A 21,084-nucleotide genomic window follows, 5' to 3' on the forward strand; every position below is an offset into this window, starting at 1 on the left:
ACAAAGATATTTAATGACTTTGAACTCCCGTCACAGTGAGAGCTTTTTTTTTTTCCACAAATGGAGATAAAAGGGAACAATAGCAAACGTTGATAGGATAAGCTGACCAAGTGAAAGCATAGACAGCTCATACAAATGACGGCAAAACAAACTAGAAAATTTAAGCACTGCAGATCATTTGACTCAGTTATGGTCAGTGTTCATAATTCAATATGAAGAACAATAGTGGACAGAAGCTGCATTCTTAGGAGATTTTTAACCACTTTTTTCTTGGCACTTTTTTCTTGGCAAAAAAAAAAAAAAAAGGGTGTAACTCGACAGAAACATAACCCAAAGTCAAGCCACTTAAGTCTCTCATTTTCCTATTTATTGTTTGGCATAGATTTTTCTCCCATTATGTTGCTGCATCTTCTTAATTTGCTTGCTGTAAGCTCTTCTTGCAGGGGTCTTTTGCTCATGCCCCTTTTCTCCTCTACACTACCTATTTATTTGCAGGGCATAATAAACACTTTCTATATGAAAGAGCAAGCTGGAAGGGAGCTCAGTATAAAATATAGACTAGGCTTTAAGGTTTGAAAAATTCTCAAAAGACAACGATCACAGCAAATTACACACAGCGAGAAGCCAGCAAGTTTTAATAGAGGCAGTTATGCTGGGAGGGAAGCTTAGGAAGGTCACCTGCTCCCTTTCAAAAGGTTATTCCAGGTTCTCCAAAGCAGATTTAAAGTCCAATATCACTAATATCGTGTCTGTTTCTACAAAAGTGAGCGTCTTGTTTTTGTAATTTTTTCCCCTGTTGGAGCACTGATCATTCGTTTTCATCTTTGATCTGCCGTCTGCATCTTTCTCTACAAATAATCAAATGTTCTCTCTTGCAATATCAATCATCTTCTTAGCGGTACTCCAATTCGGTTGTCACAGATAATTACATTCATGCTAATGTTCCATAATCTCTCAATTTGTTCAGACTTATTCATTCTTGTCTCTTCCACCTGGCTTCTCTTTATTTACATGTACAATGCCTTGCAAAAGTATTGATACACTATTTGTTAAGAGATTTGTTATGAAGTGAATGGAAAAGGGTTCAGACTTCCCAAGCAAAATGAATTAAGTCTGGAAGAGACCAACATGGAGCGAGTACGAATTCATGCCACACTTTACAGATGTTTCCTTGTTTGTAATTGAAAACCATAGAACATTTATTCTTTAACTTCACAATTAGGAACTTGGTATTGCTGACCACCTACAATTCCTATAGGATGCACTAAGGTTTGTGGTTGTTCTGTTGCAAAACATGAAAACATTCAGGTTGTGGAGATACATTGCAAGGCACTGTAACTGAACTCTCTCTCGTCTTTGACCCTTCCTCAAAATGCATTTTCACCAGCTGCTGTGCTGTCACATAAAGATGCAAATACATTTCATCACAATCTTGCTGCTTTAATCTGCACCCAACCCACAGCGTGCCACGGCTTCTGTTGGCTTTTATAAACCTGTCTTTTTTACTCTTTCTGTGGGTGAAAAAATAGCGAGATCAGCACAGACAGACCCTCGGAGAAGTTTGACTCCACTTTCCTTGCTTCAGCTGCACACCAAGCTAGTTTTTGTGCTGCCCTTGTACATTATCCTGTACATATTGCCAAACTCTTGGTACGCTGCCATGTGCATTCTCATAATACCAGTCCTAAAAGAACATTTGCTTCTTTCTTCTGATCCACTTTACATTTTGTCATAACCACTTCCAAAACAAACACCACATCTACAGTGGCTTTCTTGGCACGAAACCAACCAGCTGCCATTTACTACCTACTGCAAGTTAAGAGTGGAGCTGTCCTCAGAAGGTGCCTTGCCTTTTAAAAGATAAATCGAACCCCTCCCCTTTTTTTTCTCTCTCTCTGTGACTTTATAGGATGTAAGGATAATACAATTTCAGTTCAAAATAGAGCAGAGCTTCTTTAGACTGTAGGTAATAACATGGAAACACCAGAAAGATCACAGGAATGAACTGATAGCTCCAACACAAAGGTGTCGCTTTCTCCAGTGACATTATTCTACAACTCCAGGTGTAGAAAAAAAAAACACAATTCATAAAAAAAGCTATTATGCCAAAATCAATACTTTCAAGAGTCGTAAAATGTTGCAGCTGAAGACATTCTGCTGGTTTTTATTTGGTTTTCACGGCCACAAGAGTTGTTAAGAATAAGTACAAGCTGAGGGTTTTTCCTGAGTAACCTCGAAGCAAACGACAACTGGAGGTGCAAGTTAGTGATCCCCAAGCACCTGTCAGTGAATGTGCTGGAACGTTTTAGCATTTGGCATTAAATCATTTGCTGAGTGACATTCGCTTAAATTTAAGTTGGAAAAAAAAAAGTATTTTTTGTAAAACGTCCTAAGTTTTAAATTTGGGACATCTAAACTGAAAGGAACTGATCTGAACTGAAATCAACTATAAATAAGTACATAAAAAGCAATCTAACACACCTAAACACCTAAGTGTGTTAACTAAAATTAAGTGGGCTCAGCCGAACTAAACCTGAGTTTAATCGAATTCAGCTGAATGAATTAAATAAAATGTACTGACTGTAGCAGAGGTGAACTGAAATGTAGTTTGCGCTGATTAAATTAAAATAAATATTGTTAAGCTAAACTTGAATTCAACCAAACCGAATTGAATTGTTCTGTATTGAATTTAACTCAGTTGGACCGACAATAGTTGAACTGCATTGAGCTGAGCTGAATAACATTGAAATTAATTTAATAAAGTTGGAATTAAATAACGCAAGTTAGCCTAAATTGCATTAATCTGAAAGGAGCTGAAGTTAATTTGATTTGAGTTCACTGGTAGCATCTACTTAGCTTTGTTATATTAACCCAGTATCAAGTAATGAAGATTTATGATGAATTAAAAATGGTTATATCTTCATCTATAGCAGCAACCCTGTAGAACTTTTCATCTCCTGATAGAAAGTGGGTTTAATAATCATTCAATGTCCTGTTTTGTCTTCAAAATCATGTCTTCGAATAGTAAACGAAACCTTCTAAACTGTAAAAAAAAAAATTTATTACTTGCACATAGTCTAATGTCTGTTCTGTTTCTGATCAGTTAAACCAAATCTCTAGGTTTTGATCCAATTGTTATCACTATTAACCCACTAACAGCAATTTTCTCTTTAAAAGTGTATAGGATTAGTATTACATATATAAATGTAATAAAACAACCTGGAACTGAGTCTATTTAGATTAAGACTATTTAGCACAATGTTAAATGAAAAAAAAAAAATCTACTGTTCCATTTCTATAAACACATTTCAATGTTGATCAAAGATTTAAAAAAAAATAAAGGTGGTACTTACAATAATGAGCAGTATAAAATATATAAAATTGTAGAAGGAGTGGGCATCCATGACATAATACATGATGTCCACCCATCCTTCCAGTGTGATGACCTGGTGACAACAAAAAGACAGAGAGAAGAAATTTGTAGCAACAATATAATAACCAGGGAAAAAAACATTCCCTACAAACACGAAACCTAAGCAAGCTCAAAAGTCCTCCCAAACTCTTTTACGTGTGTGAGTGTTTTGTGCCAGGAGACTGGAAGCTTGTATGCTAATGAGGAGCTGAGATGTTGATACTTGAAAGCAGTGAGTCAGCTCCGCGGAGCTAAAAACACGCTCGCACCTCCACATCAACACCATAGGCCGGCATGGAACCTTACACCGAGCACGGCAAGAACGTGCACAACAATGGCATGAGCGCGGCATACAAGTGTAACACAAAAACACATGTCAAAAAGCAGGTATTTGAAAAGCTGTGCATGAATAAGAGATTTTGCACCAGTACCGTATGAGATCTAGAAAACGTCACTTTTATGCAAACAAAAGTAGAGGCAGCAAACATTTCTTATTTATAGGGAAAAAAAATGCTAATATTTTAGTAATACACACCTGCAACTTAGAATTTAATAGCTTGTTTTTCTTGCAGAAGCACATAGAAATAGATGTGGACATTCTGCATATTACTGAGTATTAAACATTGCTGGGATTCAAGAAAACATCCAGACAAGTCATTGAGTTGGAAAATTTGACCTGTAAACAGCAGTGATTAAGCTATATATTAGATAAACATTTTTATTTGACAGCTGTTGAGTCATTAAGAGGTTTTTCTGAGTCATTTTCCAACATCTGAAGCATTAAGTGCCTAAACTAACAGCCAACCAAGGAGACTAGTACTCAAAAAAAGCAGCCAAGAGGCCAATGGTAACTCTGGAAGGGCTGCGAAAACTGTTTTGGTTCGATGCAAACACTGAAATGTGGCTGGAAAAAATAAAAGCACAAATCACCCTGAAAAACACAGTGGGGGAGAAAAACGTCGGAGCTGTAGGAATGTGTTTCTTTACAGGACAGATGGTTGACTTGACCGGCAGCTGGATGGAGCCGATTGCGCCGCAGTGTTGGAGGAAAACCTGTTAGAAGTTGCAGAAGGTTTTAGAGCGAGGCAGAGGTGAATCCCTGAACATGCAGTCAGAGCGATGGTACGGTTGAAATAAAGTTTAAGCATAGAGATGAGCATAGAAAATGTTTTAATCTTTCTTTCATAAAAAAAAAAAGAAATGTAAAAAAAAAAAACATTTTGAACTGGATTTGGTACTAAATGTTTTGGAGAAAAACTCTGTAAATGAATTGCTTTAGCTTTAGCCTCTGTGAACTAGCTTTTGTCAACAGTAAATTTATATGGCATGGCTTGAACAATTTATATTTTATGCCATCCAGGAAAACTTCAGAAGGTTCCTCTGCTTAATAACTCAACCAACAGTATCCTTAAAACAGTAATTCATCAGTCAGCCCACACAGTGAGTAGTCTAAAACACTCCTGCACATCTAGTTTTTCTTTATCTACCTTGGCTAGGTTTGCATCATTCGTCAATTTCATTTTCCAGTAGTTTTCTTTCATTTGACTCTGTCTTTTTCTTGCGCTATAATAAATGTGACTCCCAACTATAATTCAAAGAACAGAGACGTTGTTATCAGTTAATCAGTTTTCATGCTACTATCCTTTTACTTTAAAATATGCTCTTTACAGATTTTCAGTCTGGGTTTACCGACATTGTTCACTTGGCTACAGGGAATCTTGATATTTTTGAAACATTTCATGTTATATTTTACGAGTGTTAATGGGATCCAAAAGGAGTTCTCTACTCTCATGAGAACAGCTATGAGTTCCCACAGACACAGGCAGTGTTTTAGTCTTTGAAGTGACTTTTGGGAAACCGTAAAATGGCCTCAGACAAATTCAGAATATACGCTGAATCTTAGACATATAGAAAAGGCAAGACAGGATGGCTTACTGCAACCACAAGGCCTTCACCTGCTCTGTTACTGTTTAGCTTCGAATTCAACAAACTCCAATAATTCTCTTAGGTGTTAAGATCAAAAGATGAGTTTTACATCACAATTTAAGTGACTTAATGTGGAAAAGCAAGACCAAGGACGTTAATACAAGGCAGGCTATATCCATCAGAACAGGCTGTTCACGCATACACATGAAAGAATTTATGTAACAAGCTAAATAATCATCAGTATAATATAAGTAAACAATATTAAACTCCTTCTTACATAAAATTTTGTGCTAAAGCTATAAGATTTTTTTTCCTCAACAAATAAAATGTAAGATACATCAATGATTACCCGAGCAAAACAACAGCTTTAAATGTCATCTGCATGTACTCAACTCTCAACAGACATTTTTTCAGCCAAAACATGGATGATATCATCCAGGAAGTTGCAGAGATATTCTATGAGACACAGAGAACTCAATTCATTCCTTAATACGACAGAGTCTGCAACTCAAAGGGGCTGCTTGTCGTTATGGTGAAGCGCAAACAGCTCCACGTTGTGCGTGGCATAGTTGCTAGGAGACTGACGGGAGCTACAGGTTTTCAGGCTGTTGATGAAATACACATTTATTGGCATGCTTCTTTTGCTCCTTATAGTAAGAGGAGTGCAAGCGTAATGATGAGGAGGAGGAGGGAGGAGAAAGAAGTCACAACATGACTCAGAAACCACTACAGGCAGCAACAAGTAAAAACAAATTTTGTTTCAATAATGTCTACAATGACAAAGGTTATTTTTTTATCTTGTGTGGCCCAGTTTCTGTTTCACATTTTTTTTCCCCAAATGTCTTTTACCCCCCTTGCATCCACTCATATCGTATCCTTACAAGCTACATCTTCATGACTAGTTCACTCCACTTGTGGTTAATAATTTCATGTAAACCATAAATTTTTTTTGTTGCATTTTTCTGTTTTTTCTTTCACTGCTGTACTGTGTGTTCTGTTCAAGTTAGAATATTTAAAGTTGGCGTCTGCAATTTTTGTGACCTGTCTTTCTTATCATTTTCATTTATAATAAGCTTAAATACTGATTTAGCTGATATACACTATAGAAAGTTTCTCTATCTTTGCCTTTTTCTCATCCTGCACCTAATTTCACATGAAATGCCTTTAATGCTTTGAAAAAAAAAAAAAAGAACTGCAACCATATAAACAGTGCAAGCAAACAGGTGCATTCAGAAGTAGACGCAATCAAATGCTTAGCAAAAGAAAATAATCTCACCTAAGACTCAAATATTGTGTTTTCTAAAGCATGCCACATAGAAAAAAAAATGTAAATGGCAAAATGCAGACTCATAAGCCTCATGAGCTGAAAACACAGAGGGAAGTTTTGAGATGGATTAATAGGTCTGGGCATGGGAGCATTGAGAACTTGTGTTTGGAGTCATTTGAAGATAACACTCTTTGAGAAAGTAAACTGCAAGTCAAAGCACATTTGAAGCAAAGCCACATCCATCACTGTGACTTGAGTAAATTCACAAGAACGGATGAAATACGAATCTCGGCAGTACAGAGAGTGTAAGCTGACAGACTGCAATAAGGAAAAGCCTGAGAGGGGAAAATATACATTTTCCATCCACAATCCGGTATGATATCCCGAGTAGCAATACGTTTATGAACATTAAGTTAGTGCTTCCTCTCACCTGGAATATGGCTATCCAAGCGTAGCCAATGTTGTCAAAGTTAACTGCTCCCTTGTGGGGGTTGAGATCCCCGGGGCGGCAGACGTTGTAATACTGGTTCCAGTTAACACAGTTGCTATTGCTTGACCCGCCCACTCCAGGTGGCGAACCAATCAGCGCAGATCTTTGGTGGGGAGCAGGAAGCGAGCAATCCTCTCCTCCCTGGGTGGAGGGCGGCATGTCATGGCAGCGCAGCATCCCATTCTCTCGGGGAGCCGAGCAGATGAACGGGCTGTCTTCACCTTCCTCAGACATGTAGTAAGGATGTAGGGACTGGTTGTAAAGTCTGGTTTGGCACAGACAAAACAAAACAAAAAAAGTGATTATAAAACTTTAAAATGCAGCAGATTACAGATTTTGACAAAAAAAAAAACCCTGAATTTATTGGTAATATCATGATGACATACAGTTTTTTTTGCTGTCATCAATTTCAGTAGATGTCTGATATTCAAGGTATCAGACATCAGACTTATGTACATCTAAAAATATGGGTCAAGTTTAGCTTTATGAAAAGTCTTGTTTTAAAACTCAGTCTAGAGTTTCAGACTGTAGATTTGACATTAACCTGTCTTAAAAATGTTGTAGAAGACGGACAGCAATATTAAACATGAAGACATAAATGTTATGATGCAAGCTAGCTAAACGCGACGCTGCATAGTTCAAAAAATTTCATCAGAACAGCGCCGAAAACCTTGGAAAGTTAACTGACGAATAAAAAAAAATAAACTTCAACAACAGTTATTTTAGGTGGCTCACATAGTGATCACAAGAAATGTCTTTTTTTAAAGGCAAAATAAAACTGTGTAACTCAGAGACACAGGGGAGAGGAGGCCTTTTCAGTGGATGAGCAGAAAATGAAACGGAAGAAAAAGGCATTGCAAGGAAACTTCACGGGCCTCTGATCTCAAAGCGAACCCTGCCTCCAGCAGTTTGGGTTGTCACGATGAAAACCAACCCTGCACTAAAACCAATAACTGAACAGGAAATTTCAACTCGCTATTGACTCAGATCAGCTAAACATAACATGAACAGGAAAAAAAACAAAACAGCAAAAAAAAAAAAAAACTGCCTGTTATTGGATTGGTAAATTTCTACAAATCCGAGCCCTGTATATTAGTCTGCTTTCATTTTACAGTCATTAAAAATGATTTTGTGTCTGTATATTTTTAACTATATGTTTGTTTATTTTTGTAGATTTTGATAAATCCCCCAAAAAATGCTCACCTCTCCTGTACAAATCTTTACGACTGCATAAATGTGCAATATTTGATTGACTTCCATTTTTTGTGTTCAATGTTAAGTTAACCTTTATGAAATCTATACAATAGCTGTAGAAAATTACATTAAATCATCAACTAATTCCAGATTGGCTCTTAGTTTGTTGCTAAAAGTTTTATTATGAAAAACCCAAAGCTGAAAAACATTGATATGGTCAATGGATGCAATAAGCTTGGTGCATGACTATGGTATAAATTTACTATGGTATAAATTTTGTTTAGCTCCTGTTATCTTGAGAAACTCAAACTAGCTTCACCTCATGATCAGAAGAAATCCCCCTTTCAGTTTGTTTCCAGATAGCATGAAATCTAAAAGTGGGGGGAAAAAGGAATTTTTCTTGCTATTCTGAGACGATTAAAGACCAAAAAAATAAATAAAAAAGATTGCTTCTTGTCTTACATCTAATTTCATCATACTGTATCGCTGTCATTAAATTTGTTTGACATGCACCAATCAGTGTGTCCATCTGTATCCCTGCTGTTTTCTTTTTGCAGTTTCAACAGTGATGATGTTTCTCTGATAAAGAGGACAATTTTGCCGAAAGTGATTTCAACGTCGTTTCGAGTTAATAAAGTTAAAATGAAGACATTTACTGTATTAACCTGAGATTTTGAAGATGTCTTGAGCTAATATCACAGTCAAACTTTAACGTTGAACCATGAAATCAGCTAACATGAAGGTCCCTTCATGCAAATTGAGGATTTGATCTACATCTGCACACCGTCCGTCTCTTCTCTCCGTCTCCCTAAATTCGCATGAGACACTCTCTGAATCAGGAGTGAGGAGCAGACATCTGCTTTATTGCTTATTAAATGAACATAATGTCTTTTTAACGTGCTCAAGATGCCCATACAGTTTATTTGCTTCAATAAGCAATGAAGCGTCCCACTCTCCATTCCACCCACTCCCCTATTTAATAGCACTTGTTGTTGGAGAAGTTACTTGGAGATCGGAGCGAATTAGCAGGTACGAAGTGAGTGACTCGGTTCCACCGTATTGAGCTATTTTCAATTAGGGATGCTCAAGAGCTCTGCTGACGGCCGTCTCGCTGCTTAATTGTAACGATTCAGTGGATTGTCACATTCCTTTTAATGACATTTTTACTGCTCTTATGTTCCGTCTTACTACAGGGATTAAAAACAAAATCCTTGTGATAAAAAACAAAAGTCTCAAAAATCCCAAGAAGAGAGTATGTGCACGTGATTTAAAATTTCAGCAGAGATAGGTTTGTGTGCTTAGCCTTCTGAGAACCAAGCTGATGTGTTTTGTTCCCTCACACAGGGAACAACAGTCGGCCACATTTACTCTGGAACAATTTGTACAATTACATCAAGAGCAAAATTAGTTGAACTATCTCAAAGTGACATGGTCTGTTTCCAGAGTTTGTTGACACAAAAGCTTTTTCTTTTCTTTTTTTTTAAAACTTTTTGCTCTTAGATTCAGTTTTACTCCCCACGGCTAAATCAGCGGCTGAGCTTCTGTATCTGCCTAATGGGTGCATTCCTGTTTGTCTACATGCAGCCCAGGACTGAGGAGGGGAAAACGCGGCTGCTGCGTTTAATGATGCCACATCCAAGATAAGATCGCAGAGGGGAAATGGGCGTCTCTCTGTTCTTCCAGCATGTTCAGTGTTGAATATCAGAACAGTTAGAATTAAAACATACATATTTGTTTAGTCTTACTTATTCTCATGCATATTGTTTATAATAATTTCAGGTGCTCAAAAAATGAACTGAATTTAAATTGATTTATAACCCTGTTTTAAGTATTCCCACAGCCTTGACCACGACCTTAAAAGTGGAGTATACACTTCTCAGCGTTTTATTTGTAAAAAATATTTGAAACCCTGATTTATTTATTACTCATCTTTCAGAATTGTGGAGTTTGTTTTAGTATATCAACCAAAAAAAATAAAAATACACTCAAGTTTGTGTATTGTTAATGTGACAAAATGTAGAAAAAGTTGAAGAAGCAGCACTAACTTAGAAAGGATCGTTATAAGGAATCTCAGGCTCTTTCACATAGACTGTAAGGAGTGTTGGAGATAATCATTGGTACAGAGAGGTACCAATGATATGAAAAAAACAATAAAGACATTTTTAAAGAACAGAGCATACGATATCAGCAGCTTTTTATGTCTGAAGGCAAGAAAAACCAAAATGATCTCTGGAAAAAAACCCCAAAAAACATGGAGCTTTTTTCTGCAAGCATCCGCGTTGCAGCTGGTCTAAAAGTCTGAAGGGGAGAAGAAGAAGAAAAAAAATAAAGGTATTTACTAAAGGTAAAAAAAAAAAAAAGAAATCGCTTACATTGTTATGTTTTGTTCCAGGAAGCAGCGGTTACGCAGCAGTCCGGCCCACAGCTGGACTCCCACAATGCCGAAGATAAAAAAGACAAAGAAGCAGAGAAGGAGCACATTCCCCAGCATGGGTAAGGTGTCCAGAAGCAGCGTCACCAAGATCCTCATACCTACACAGCGGGACACAAACAGCATAGACGCAACAAGAAATTAATATCTCACTTGCACACATTTAAATGCAGAAACTGCAAGTCTTTCCTAGTGCTTTGGATGCTCAACACCTTAAAACACTTTTGATCTGTTGAAGGTGATAAAGACTATGAATATGATTTCATCCCATGGGAAGTAACAACTTCTGTGTCGCTAGCATTAGCTACACGCAACGAGTGTCCATCATGTACAACCAAGTGACTTTTTGAAGAGTTCTGCAGTAAGACTTCTAACATTTTGTTAACATTTAGCTGGTCTTGGTCTCATCAAACTAACTAACACTGTGTATCATCTCATCTGAGGAGTCATTTGTTTGAGTGATGTTTAGCTGAAGAACTTGAAGCTGACTGTTTTAATACTGTGATGCTTTGGCCAAATCTTGGCAAAACACAAACAAACTCATGCCCAATATTGAATGCATTTAAACTGTTAGCAAATGTTTAGTGTGGTTTGAGGTAATGAATATTTTGTTTAAATAGTCAATGCTCTGTTAAGTCATTTTCCTGACTCCCCAACCTCTCTCCAACTCTTCAAAATAAGACTTGTCTAACTCTTGACAACGACAGATAATGTTTTGGCTCTTTTCAATAACTGACATATTCATCACTTTAATTGGTATCAGAAGCTAAAGATCATTTTATCTTTTAGAAACATGCGGAAATTTTCCACAAAATGTAATGAATTTTGCATAAGTGACGTGATATAAGCACAGCAAAAAATGTAATTAGTTTAATTACAATGTTTACTTCCCTTAAGTTTACTTAAATTCAAATCTCTTCCCCCACATCTCCGTGTAACTGCAGGGCAGATCGTGGCTGAGAAAGTTGAAAAGAACAACCGTGAATTATTTTCTATTTTCCAAGGATAAACTAGTCAATCGGTACATTTCAATGATCGAAACAGATTCTGCTTCCAAGTCTAGAAGGACGCTCCAAAAACCACACCGACTGCCCCAGAGGAAATGACTCATCAGTGTCTGTTTCTTTACGCACACACACTCGATGCCAAGATTTAGTCTAGGACACACAGTACTTTCTACATAGTAACACAACACTATAATTTAAATTTTCTCCAAGCTTATCCGGTCACTATAAATGAGCAGAGCAGTCCCAGAGTTTCAAAAATAATTCTAATAAATAACGACGGGGTTATGACACGAAGATTGATTGTAATTAGAAGAGAAAAAACTTAACATAACTTTGTTTAAACTGGGAAGATATTAGGACATACAATCAGCTAAAATGAGTACGCTCGTCACTGACTGAGGGGGTTTTAGTCTATATTACAAAAAGATTTAATCATGCTGCAGGTCTTTAATGTAATCTGAGGACTCGGCCTCACAGTGATGTCCTATAATAATGCCACTCTTATCCCAAGGCAACACAAAAACCTTGGTCTTACTCCCTATGTGGTATTACTGCACACCATCTTTCTCTTCCTTTCATATTCCACAGTCTGTGATCTTCCCCAAATATAAAGAAATCTTATCAGTGCACATTAAAAGCATTTTTCAAAGCCAATGAGAAAATTCTTAGCGATTTTTCAACAATCCATTTAAGTGTTACAATGCTTTAGAATTAGCTATAAGCTGCTCATCTGCATAACAGGAGCCAGGCGAGAAAAAAAACTGGGAAACATTGACCTTTATTTATTTATGTAACTCAACATCTAAGTTTGTATACTGAGCAGTTCAGGAAGGCTCTGTTTTGGTGAGACGTCCCCTCACCGAGTCCAGCGACGCCCGCCTGCCTTTCTGGCTGCTCCTGCTGCCGCTGACTAGAGTTGTGAGCGTTTTCCTGTGTCAGAAGCAGTTGTGCAAATACGCTCTGGTCCTGAGTCATGACTCTGGGAGAGGAAAGAGCACCCTGTGGGGCTTTGTGTGACTGCAACACACATCGATGCATGGTTGACTAAAAGACCTGACTAGAAGCTATAATTATGTTTTACAAGTGCAGTAAATTAAGAAGTTTTAATACCCTGATCCAACATCAAAGTATTTATAAATGTCATATATATATATATATATATATATATATATATATATATATATATATATATATATATATATATATATATATATATATAAATTGTCTGGAAACTATTCTGAACAATTTGCAGTCATCTCATTTGTTTCGTATTTACGAGGATCTGCAATGCTAAGTTTCAGAGTAGTGGATGTTCCATAGAAATGTAAACATTTGTGGCTTTAAGCTCTAAAGTGTTGTATTTAGAAAGCATTTTTTGTTGCAACATTATTCCCTCTTCATTTGTTAATCTTCTGTTTTGGTGTTTAACAAAAACAAAACAAAAAATCAGCAAAATGACATGGACATGTAATTTTGTGAATAAGAGTGGTGAGCTTTTTGATTAGCATATTCTTCCTCTGATTGCACTGACAGAACTAAATCGTGCTACTTTGGTATGAATAGACGTACAATTCCCCGCCTCGTAATGAAGTTATTTTTTACAGTGGGAAAAGGACAGATATGTCAGCTGACAAGATGAGAACATGAATATTTTAATTTAAAAAAACAACAATGTCCAGTGCTCGCAAATAAATCAAGAAAATATATATATTTTTAATTTTAATTTTATGTTTTAAGCATGTTATTAATTAGTTTGGATTGACGCTAATCTACTTCCGAACTGAACTACAAGCCAAGCAGTCATAAAAGAATGACTATTAGAAAACCAGTGGGGAATCGAAAAAAATGGAGCTTTACTTTTTGTGCCCATAAATGGCATTAGAGTTACAAATTAAAACCTATCACTGCATCTAATAAAATTTTGAATCAAGACCAAAAGGAGGGAAACACTGAGTCCGAGTTGACACAAATTGCACTTTTCCATCACGTTTATGGACTCAAGTTATGGGCCACAAGTTTTTAAATGCTCTTCCTTTATGACATTGTTATCTGTGCTCTCAGCTTGTGATCTCATTAGTCTCAGAGTTTCTCATTTTGCTTCTCTTGGAAAAAGCCAAGTCACACTGCAGGAAGCAGCAAAAGTGCACTGCTTATTTTAAACTCGGTCCTGCAGTCAAAACAAGATGGGCGCCCAAATAACTCGCTATTAGATCCAGCAGGAGAAATCTAGGTGTTGCACACAGCACTCAAGGATTCTGATGACTTATTCAAGCAATCAGTGTGCGAGAATGCGCATGGCGCGCGCACACACACAGTGTACAAACACAACTGCAAATTATCTACAGTTGGCAGATAATTTGCAAAGCCCCCTGCAAGCAGCAGCCCTGATAATGTGAAATAAACAGACGGTTGCTCACAGTATCTAAGCTACGGAACAAAAACACAGTTAACATCTGAGCAACAACTCACCGACAAGAAGACGGCAAGACAAACAGAGATAGAGAATAATGGGGGAAACAGTAAGAGAGAGGGGCATTAGTCTTTGTACGAGTGTCGCTGCCCGGGAACGCGATTATATGCTAGGTGAAAAAATAATACGCAGTGACGTAAAATGATTTCAGGTGACCTCCAGGCGTCTGTGAACGTGTGTGCCTGTGAGTTTCGGGCTTCGGGGGGGGAGAGGTTTGATGTACGTCCATTTGCTTCCTCTGACCTTGTTTTTAAGACCATTGTAACTAACACCTGCCATTGTCATCCCAAATGGATATCCCACCTCTTTATTCTCCCTCTAGCCTCGTGCAGCAGTTTAATTTCATGCTGCTTTTAGAAACTCACTGACGCGTTTGTCGTTTAGTTTTGCCTTCTGTTACAGGGAAGCTCAGAGATTTTAAAATAATATCTGAAACCAAATATGTTTATGTATAATTAAGCACAGCTAGTAGTTACAAGAAGGTGAAAAGGCTGTGATTCAAAACCATTAGATTATTATTTTAAAAATCAGGAAATTGTTAAAGACTCTTGCCACATGGAAGCCATTTTGATAGATACATTTTGACAGTGGTCATTATTTTTCAGTACTGTTGCTAAGAATGGTGGCTGACTGATTAAGAATCAATCAAGTCATTAATGTATATTTTCACAAAGCCATTAAAAGAACATTCTCAGCACATGCAGCTCTGTTGTTTTTGTTGATCACATCGATTGTCCTGAAATATTGTACAATATGTCCTTACTTACTTCCAGGCCGAAGCTTGGCCACATGCTAATGTATGCAGCTCAGTAATGCTGTAAGTTGTTATGATACTCTTGTCTAGAAAATCGCTTTAGCTATAGATTCATGGCCCCTTCTGTCAGGAGCTTTTAGAAACATGACAAATAATGCACGACTTCCACTGAGCTGAAAGCAAACACCAAACTCTTGGGGGCCATACATCAACTTACCACAAAGTGGTGTGAACAAGCAAACCAAAAATACAGTCCTGCACTGCTCAGGGCAAACAAACTACAGAATTGCAGGCCAACAGAAATGCATCTGACATACAGCGTAGCGGTAACTTGAATTAAATTCCTGGGAAAAGGAGACCGCTGCAGCAGGGGTAGATATATTGAGCTGTAACAGAAGTAAAAAAAAAAAGGTGTTTTTAAGGTTTAGGCGAGGTACCAAATATTTTGTGGAAGAATGGGTGGTCAGTGTAAAAACTGAATTCCTCTAAACGTGGTGAAGAAATTCACCAAAATGTAATAATAACACTTTATTGGGGAGACATTGGAGTGACAACAGTAACAAACTTATGTGTGAAAAACAAATGTTCAAAGAAAGAACTACACTGATCTTAAAGGCTTTGCAAAAGCCTGTCTGTCTTCATTTGTGTCTTCATCACTCAGTGTTTCCTTCGTTTTATTTTCTGATTCGTCTTCTTGTTTTGCTGTCATAACACCCACTCCACACACACACACACACACACAGAAACGTACACATCATTTTTCTATTTCCCTCGTCTGTATCATTCAGTTCTCATTTTGCCTTTGTTCCTTTCGACTGTTTCATTTTTACTCACATCTTTCTCTCAGGATGTTATTCTGCTATGAATGTCTTTGAATTTTAAACAAACACTATAAAACAATACATTTAGTCTCAATCTCCTTAGATAAGTACATGCTGCACTATTCAGCCACAATGGCACCTCTGGTAAAAAAAAAAAGAAATAAAAAATGCTTAAAAATGCCATTTTATTGTGGCACTGGCTCACTCTGTAAGTGAGCCGTGGAGAATTGTTTTATCTCCCTGACAATCCTGCTCACAGTCCGTTGCTCCAAGATAAATATGGCTTCTCAATCAGCTCAGTGCCAGTGGCTAAAAGAAATGGGCCTCTGTGTCGTGTCGTACTTATACCCCAGTTTGACAGAAAGCCATGGATTACAATTAAAAAGTCTGCAGAACCTCAGATCAACCTCTACGTGTAAACTATAAATCACATTTATTTTTAGGGTTGCTGGCATCTGTGCCACTTGTGATTTTCAAAAAAAGAACTTGGAAGTTTTGTGCCCACTTATTGAGAGTCAAATTATCAAGGTCCAAATACTCAATAACACCTTCTTCAACTGTACATGTGTTTACAGTTGAAGGGATAAAGTGATACAATTGAATTTGGATAAACCTACTGTGCGCATATGTCATTATTGAGCTAAAAGGGCAACACTTAATTTGGCAAATTTCTTGGTCTTACTTGGTACTCTGTTGATCGCTCGCAGTGGCCTGAGCACTCGAACAGTACGGATGGCTGACAGACTGGCATTGTGGCCGTCCAGAGAATACTCCATCACCCTGAAAATGAAAGTGCAGTGAATATACAACATAAAACGAAACAGAAAAGAAAAACACACACACAGCCAAGACACATGCACTAATAAACAACATGAAGAAAGGTAGTTGAATGAAACTGGATGATCTTCAACTTGATCTGCCCTGACGGTGACCAGCTAGTTGGGAACTCAAAAATATAATTTTGTTTTGGCCTTCCCTTTTTTTTTTTCTTTTTTTTTTGGTTGGAATCATATGACTCGGGGTAATGCAGAAAAATAAAATCCCTCTTCATCTTCTTCCAGACATCTCAAGGTTTTAAATGCAAGCAAACTGGTATTGAGAACTGATCATGATTTCAACCACTTATGGAAAAAAAACAACAAAAAACAGTTTCTGTACCCACAGATCGTCTTTACTCTTTCCTGGTACGAAATGCTGTGGAGCTCCTCTCTACCCTTTTCCTCACCGATACAATGATATTCTTTTGCTTCTTTGCAACCTCGCTGTAATCCATGGCTTCAGCTCATGATGCAAAGGAGCAAATGTCAAGAAAATCCCAGTAGAACCGCTGAACTTTATTTATGGCTATTCAGATCTATCTATACTGGTGTGAGCACCCAAAAAGACTGAGAGCTGGAACAAAAGATGGGGCAACAAAGTATTAATCCGGGTGTGTACACTTATTCAGAGATTATGTCTTTTATTGTCTGTTTTACCCAAACAGATTTGTTTGTTTTGGACTTGAATTGCAGGAGATATACGGTACACTAGAGGTAAAAAATAAATAAAATAAAAATAATAAAAACATTTGATAATCATTTGTCTTTGTCTCACAAAGATTTCACAGTTTAAAATGGGTTTCCAACTTTTTATATCTGCCGTACATTGCAGTCAACATAATAATTATGAGAATCTAGAAGAAGCAGCTAGCAGGTTATGGCTTCCCCTGCAGAAAAGGTTGGAGGAGCGGTGTTCACTCACCACTTCTCTGCTCTATCGGTCCTGAACACTGAAGCTACATGTGTAATATGTTTTATTACATTCTTTTCCTCTTCAGGCAGAAAGCATGCTCCCTATGCATGATGATTTGTACTTGCATGCTTTCTTACCCGACTACATAGGAAAACGTGGATAAAAGAAAAAGAGTGTTACTGTGACCTAGAAAAGGCACATAACTGCTTCCTGCCAAGAGATAGCATGACGTTTTATATTCTCCAGTCATCATCCTAATTTCCTCCCATTCAAATGTCTTCTTAATAATTCATAGTCATTTGAAAGTGATATTCGGTCATTAGTGTGCATATGGTTGCTCGGATACAAAGACCTTTGAACTGCCTGGTACGGGGGTCAAATCACTCTCCGTTTCTGCTTGAAAATGTTAATCTAAAAAGAGATTTTACATCTTGGCTTCCAACGAGCATCACACTGATTGAGTTGTAAAATCTTATTGCGCAACGACGTCGACGGGACACCGACCCTGCCATGACGATAACAAAGTCGAGCTGGTTCCACTTGTCGCCGAGGTAACAATTGGGGCCAAAAATTCCAAGGGCCACCATCTTGATCACCATCTCCACCGCAAAGAAAGCGAAGATGCAATCGTCCAACACCTAGTCGAATAAAAACAGACAAATACACACACACACAAAAAAGAAGATTTAACACCAACTTCAACCAAAACGCTTACAAACAGACGACCTTGTCGAATCTCCTCGTCAGCGCAAGCATACTTTTGTATAAGACTTTTGAGAGCAGGGTTTCTGTGACACACAAATCTCTTCAATAAATTAGTTGGCTTAATTTCAGCAGGGAGTTGTTCTGGCTCAGCGTGGTTGGTTATGGTTGGTACTCGATTAATTAGTCGTCTCATACAGCAGGAGGAATGTCTGTATTTGAGTATAATGAGTCTGTCTCAATGTGCCATGAGTCGACGCTTCACTAAAACAAGCATGCAGGAATGAAATGTCAAAAGGTAATTAACTCATTTACATCCAAGTTAGAGTTGTGAAATATAAGTAATACCAATGAAACGTAACGCATGTTAACATTGCTAACACGAGTAATATGTTGCATTGATGGTGAAAAACATTTAGAACTGTCCAGGTTAAGAGCACATTTTCTCATTGTTGCAATACAAACTCAGTGCCTTGCAAAAATATTACGCTTTACGGAAGCGGTTGCACATTTTGTCAGATTAGAACCTCAAACTACAATCTATTTAATTTAATTTATGGGGATTACATGTGATAGGCTGACACAAAGAGTTTTCAGATTGGTATGAAGTTAAAGTTAGATTGAACTTCTCACAGAGCCATTGTAAATGGAAATAATATGGAAATAGTTATTTCCATATTATAAGCAGCACTTGGCTGCTTTTCTATGGGATCAAAAAAGCAGCCACGTGTAGAGATTCACAGCTCAGGTGGAAATAAAAGCCAAACTAACAAACAAACCAATCCAAACTAGAAACTTGGAAGAGGCAGTATTGTGCTGTGGGAATGCTTTTCTTCGTCAGGTATAAGAAAGCTGGAAAGAGTTGATGGACAGATCGAGCTAAATAAAATACAGGAACCTTAAATTTACAGCCATAACTTCAATAAGAATGATTTAAATCAAACTATTCCCGCTCTAAAGCGGTTCTGTTGTGATTCATGTTCTATTTCATGTCCATTCTGTGTTTTGCCACTGATTCCAGTCCACCTGCCATGCCTGACTGCTTGCCTGTCTCACCTGAGTCCCGCCCTACTTAAAAACCTCTCAGCCTTGGCCTCCTTGCTGACAGCCACGAGCCAGTAGAGATCCAACGTTTCCTTCCTAGTCTTGGGTGAATTTATGACCCTTTCTGCCCACTGATCTACCCCGTCTGCCAAGCCCTTCACGGATCCCATCTGTTTTGGATTTCTGGACCCTAACCCAAGCTCTGCCTCACGGCCACTGAGTACTGCCTGCCCTTCCAGCTAGGTTTGTCGTCTCTGTCCTCCTGTGTATGACCTCAGTCTGATCATCGTCTAAGTCACTAGGATGTTGCTTTTCGGACCTCTTTATGAAGATCTTCCTTGATTTTTCGCAACCCACAAAAGCCTGTTGAGTCTGGTTACCTGCCCCTCCCTGCTGTGTAACGCTCGGTGCTTGTGCTCCACTCGTCCACTGCTCTACAGGTCAGTGAAGCTGAACATTTCAAACATACCCCCCTCCTTTATCTGTGCATCACCAGCTTTCTCCCCTCTCTTCTCAGAGCTGTGTTTGCTTACTTCGTCCTGAGCAGCAACCAGGACTTTAAACTAAAATTAAACCTGTTTTTTTATTTTCCTTTCGAGTACTCCTGTGTGTGGTTGAATTTCCAGGTCCCCACTGAGTGTCCTTGCAAGCTCAGTCAAAGTAATATGATAAAATGTGCAATATTTTAGGAATATAAAGTGCTTCTGCAAAATACCGACGTCAAAATTGACAACAAAGACTGTAAATGTGCATGGTGACTATTTTTCAAAAAGAACAGTTAAAGCTACAGTATGTAACTTTTAAAAAAATTGTTTTGTTTTGTTTTTTTACATGTTGTGACAGTATAGCATGAAACAGATAATCTGTGAAAAAAATGAAGCTCCTCTGCTTTCTTCCTATGAATCTTCTATTATCTGCACATACACTGCTTCATAAGAAACAGTCAATCAGGGCCAGGAGGAGGGTCTTAGGGCTGTCAATCCCTCTTGTGCATGCGTCGTCCACAACTTCTCTCTTTCTCCATGCTGCGCTAAAGCTGGCTCCCCGCGTCTTTTTTGACCTGGAGCGGTGCATTTCTTCAGACAACAGTAGCTCAGGGAGGCAGTGAAGGAGCCCGATCTTTCCACAGACTCTCACATTATACTGTCACAGCATGATGACACTTCTAACAAATAAGTCACAAACACATTTTTGCAAAAGTTACATGCTGCTCCCGTCGAAAAAAAAAAAATTACACTCAGAAAAGAAAAAAAAAAGCCTTCAGAACAGAATGTTCATGCAAACCCATCCGACTGGGCATGATGCTCACCTGTAGGATGCGGCACCACTCTGACAGGCAGGTAACGTCCTCGCAGGGCTGAAACATCCCCAGAGTCACACAGTTTAACAGGATCACCAGCATGGACACGTGCTCGAACCACGTGCAAGAGGAAAGTTAAGGTCAGAACAATATACATGTCATTCTGAATTATCAGCAACAGGCAGCCAGAACCTGTTGTGTGGTTGGTCCATAAGATACTATGTGACACAAGGACAACAATAACTGAACTGGAGAACATGATATACGGCGACTGCTGCAACTGATACGATGTGATCATGCAAATGGACAAATAAACAATCGCTCCATCAATCCACCTGAAACGGATGCCAACAGGAAGTCTTGCATGGGTCTAATGCACTAAATGGGCCCAATCATGGCAATTTGCTGCTAATGTAATTATAGTGCTTTTTGCCAAAAAAATCATGAAATCACCATGTTAATGAGCAGATTGCTGCTGCAGATCAGGTTGCAGTGTTTACCAAAGCAGATCAATGGTGAGGCCCAGCGCACCGGG

At 38.1% G+C, this 21,084-nt stretch overlaps 1 protein-coding gene across 3 annotated transcripts in view; it reads right to left on the reverse strand.

Annotated features, from left to right (window-relative positions):
* cacna1ha (calcium channel, voltage-dependent, T type, alpha 1H subunit a) overlaps positions 1–21,084 on the reverse strand; it is a 131,252-nt gene that overhangs the window by 47,461 nt on the left and 62,707 nt on the right. For all 3 annotated transcript variants that reach the window (XM_008416667.3, XM_008416668.3, XM_017306279.2), the window contains exons 3-8: positions 20,559–20,670; positions 18,008–18,141; positions 16,455–16,552; positions 10,662–10,821; positions 7,036–7,360; positions 3,354–3,446 (exon numbers count right to left, since the gene is read on the reverse strand). In XM_008416667.3, coding sequence (XP_008414889.2) covers positions 3,354–3,446; positions 7,036–7,360; positions 10,662–10,821; positions 16,455–16,552; positions 18,008–18,141; positions 20,559–20,670 — 922 coding nt within the window. The remainder of the gene's footprint in view (positions 1–3,353; positions 3,447–7,035; positions 7,361–10,661; positions 10,822–16,454; positions 16,553–18,007; positions 18,142–20,558; positions 20,671–21,084) is intronic.

Source organism: Poecilia reticulata, chromosome 8 (genome assembly GCF_904066995.2).
Source record: "Poecilia reticulata chromosome 8, P_reticulata-male-v2, whole genome shotgun sequence".
Classification (NCBI taxonomy): Eukaryota; Metazoa; Chordata; class Actinopteri; order Cyprinodontiformes; family Poeciliidae; genus Poecilia; species Poecilia reticulata.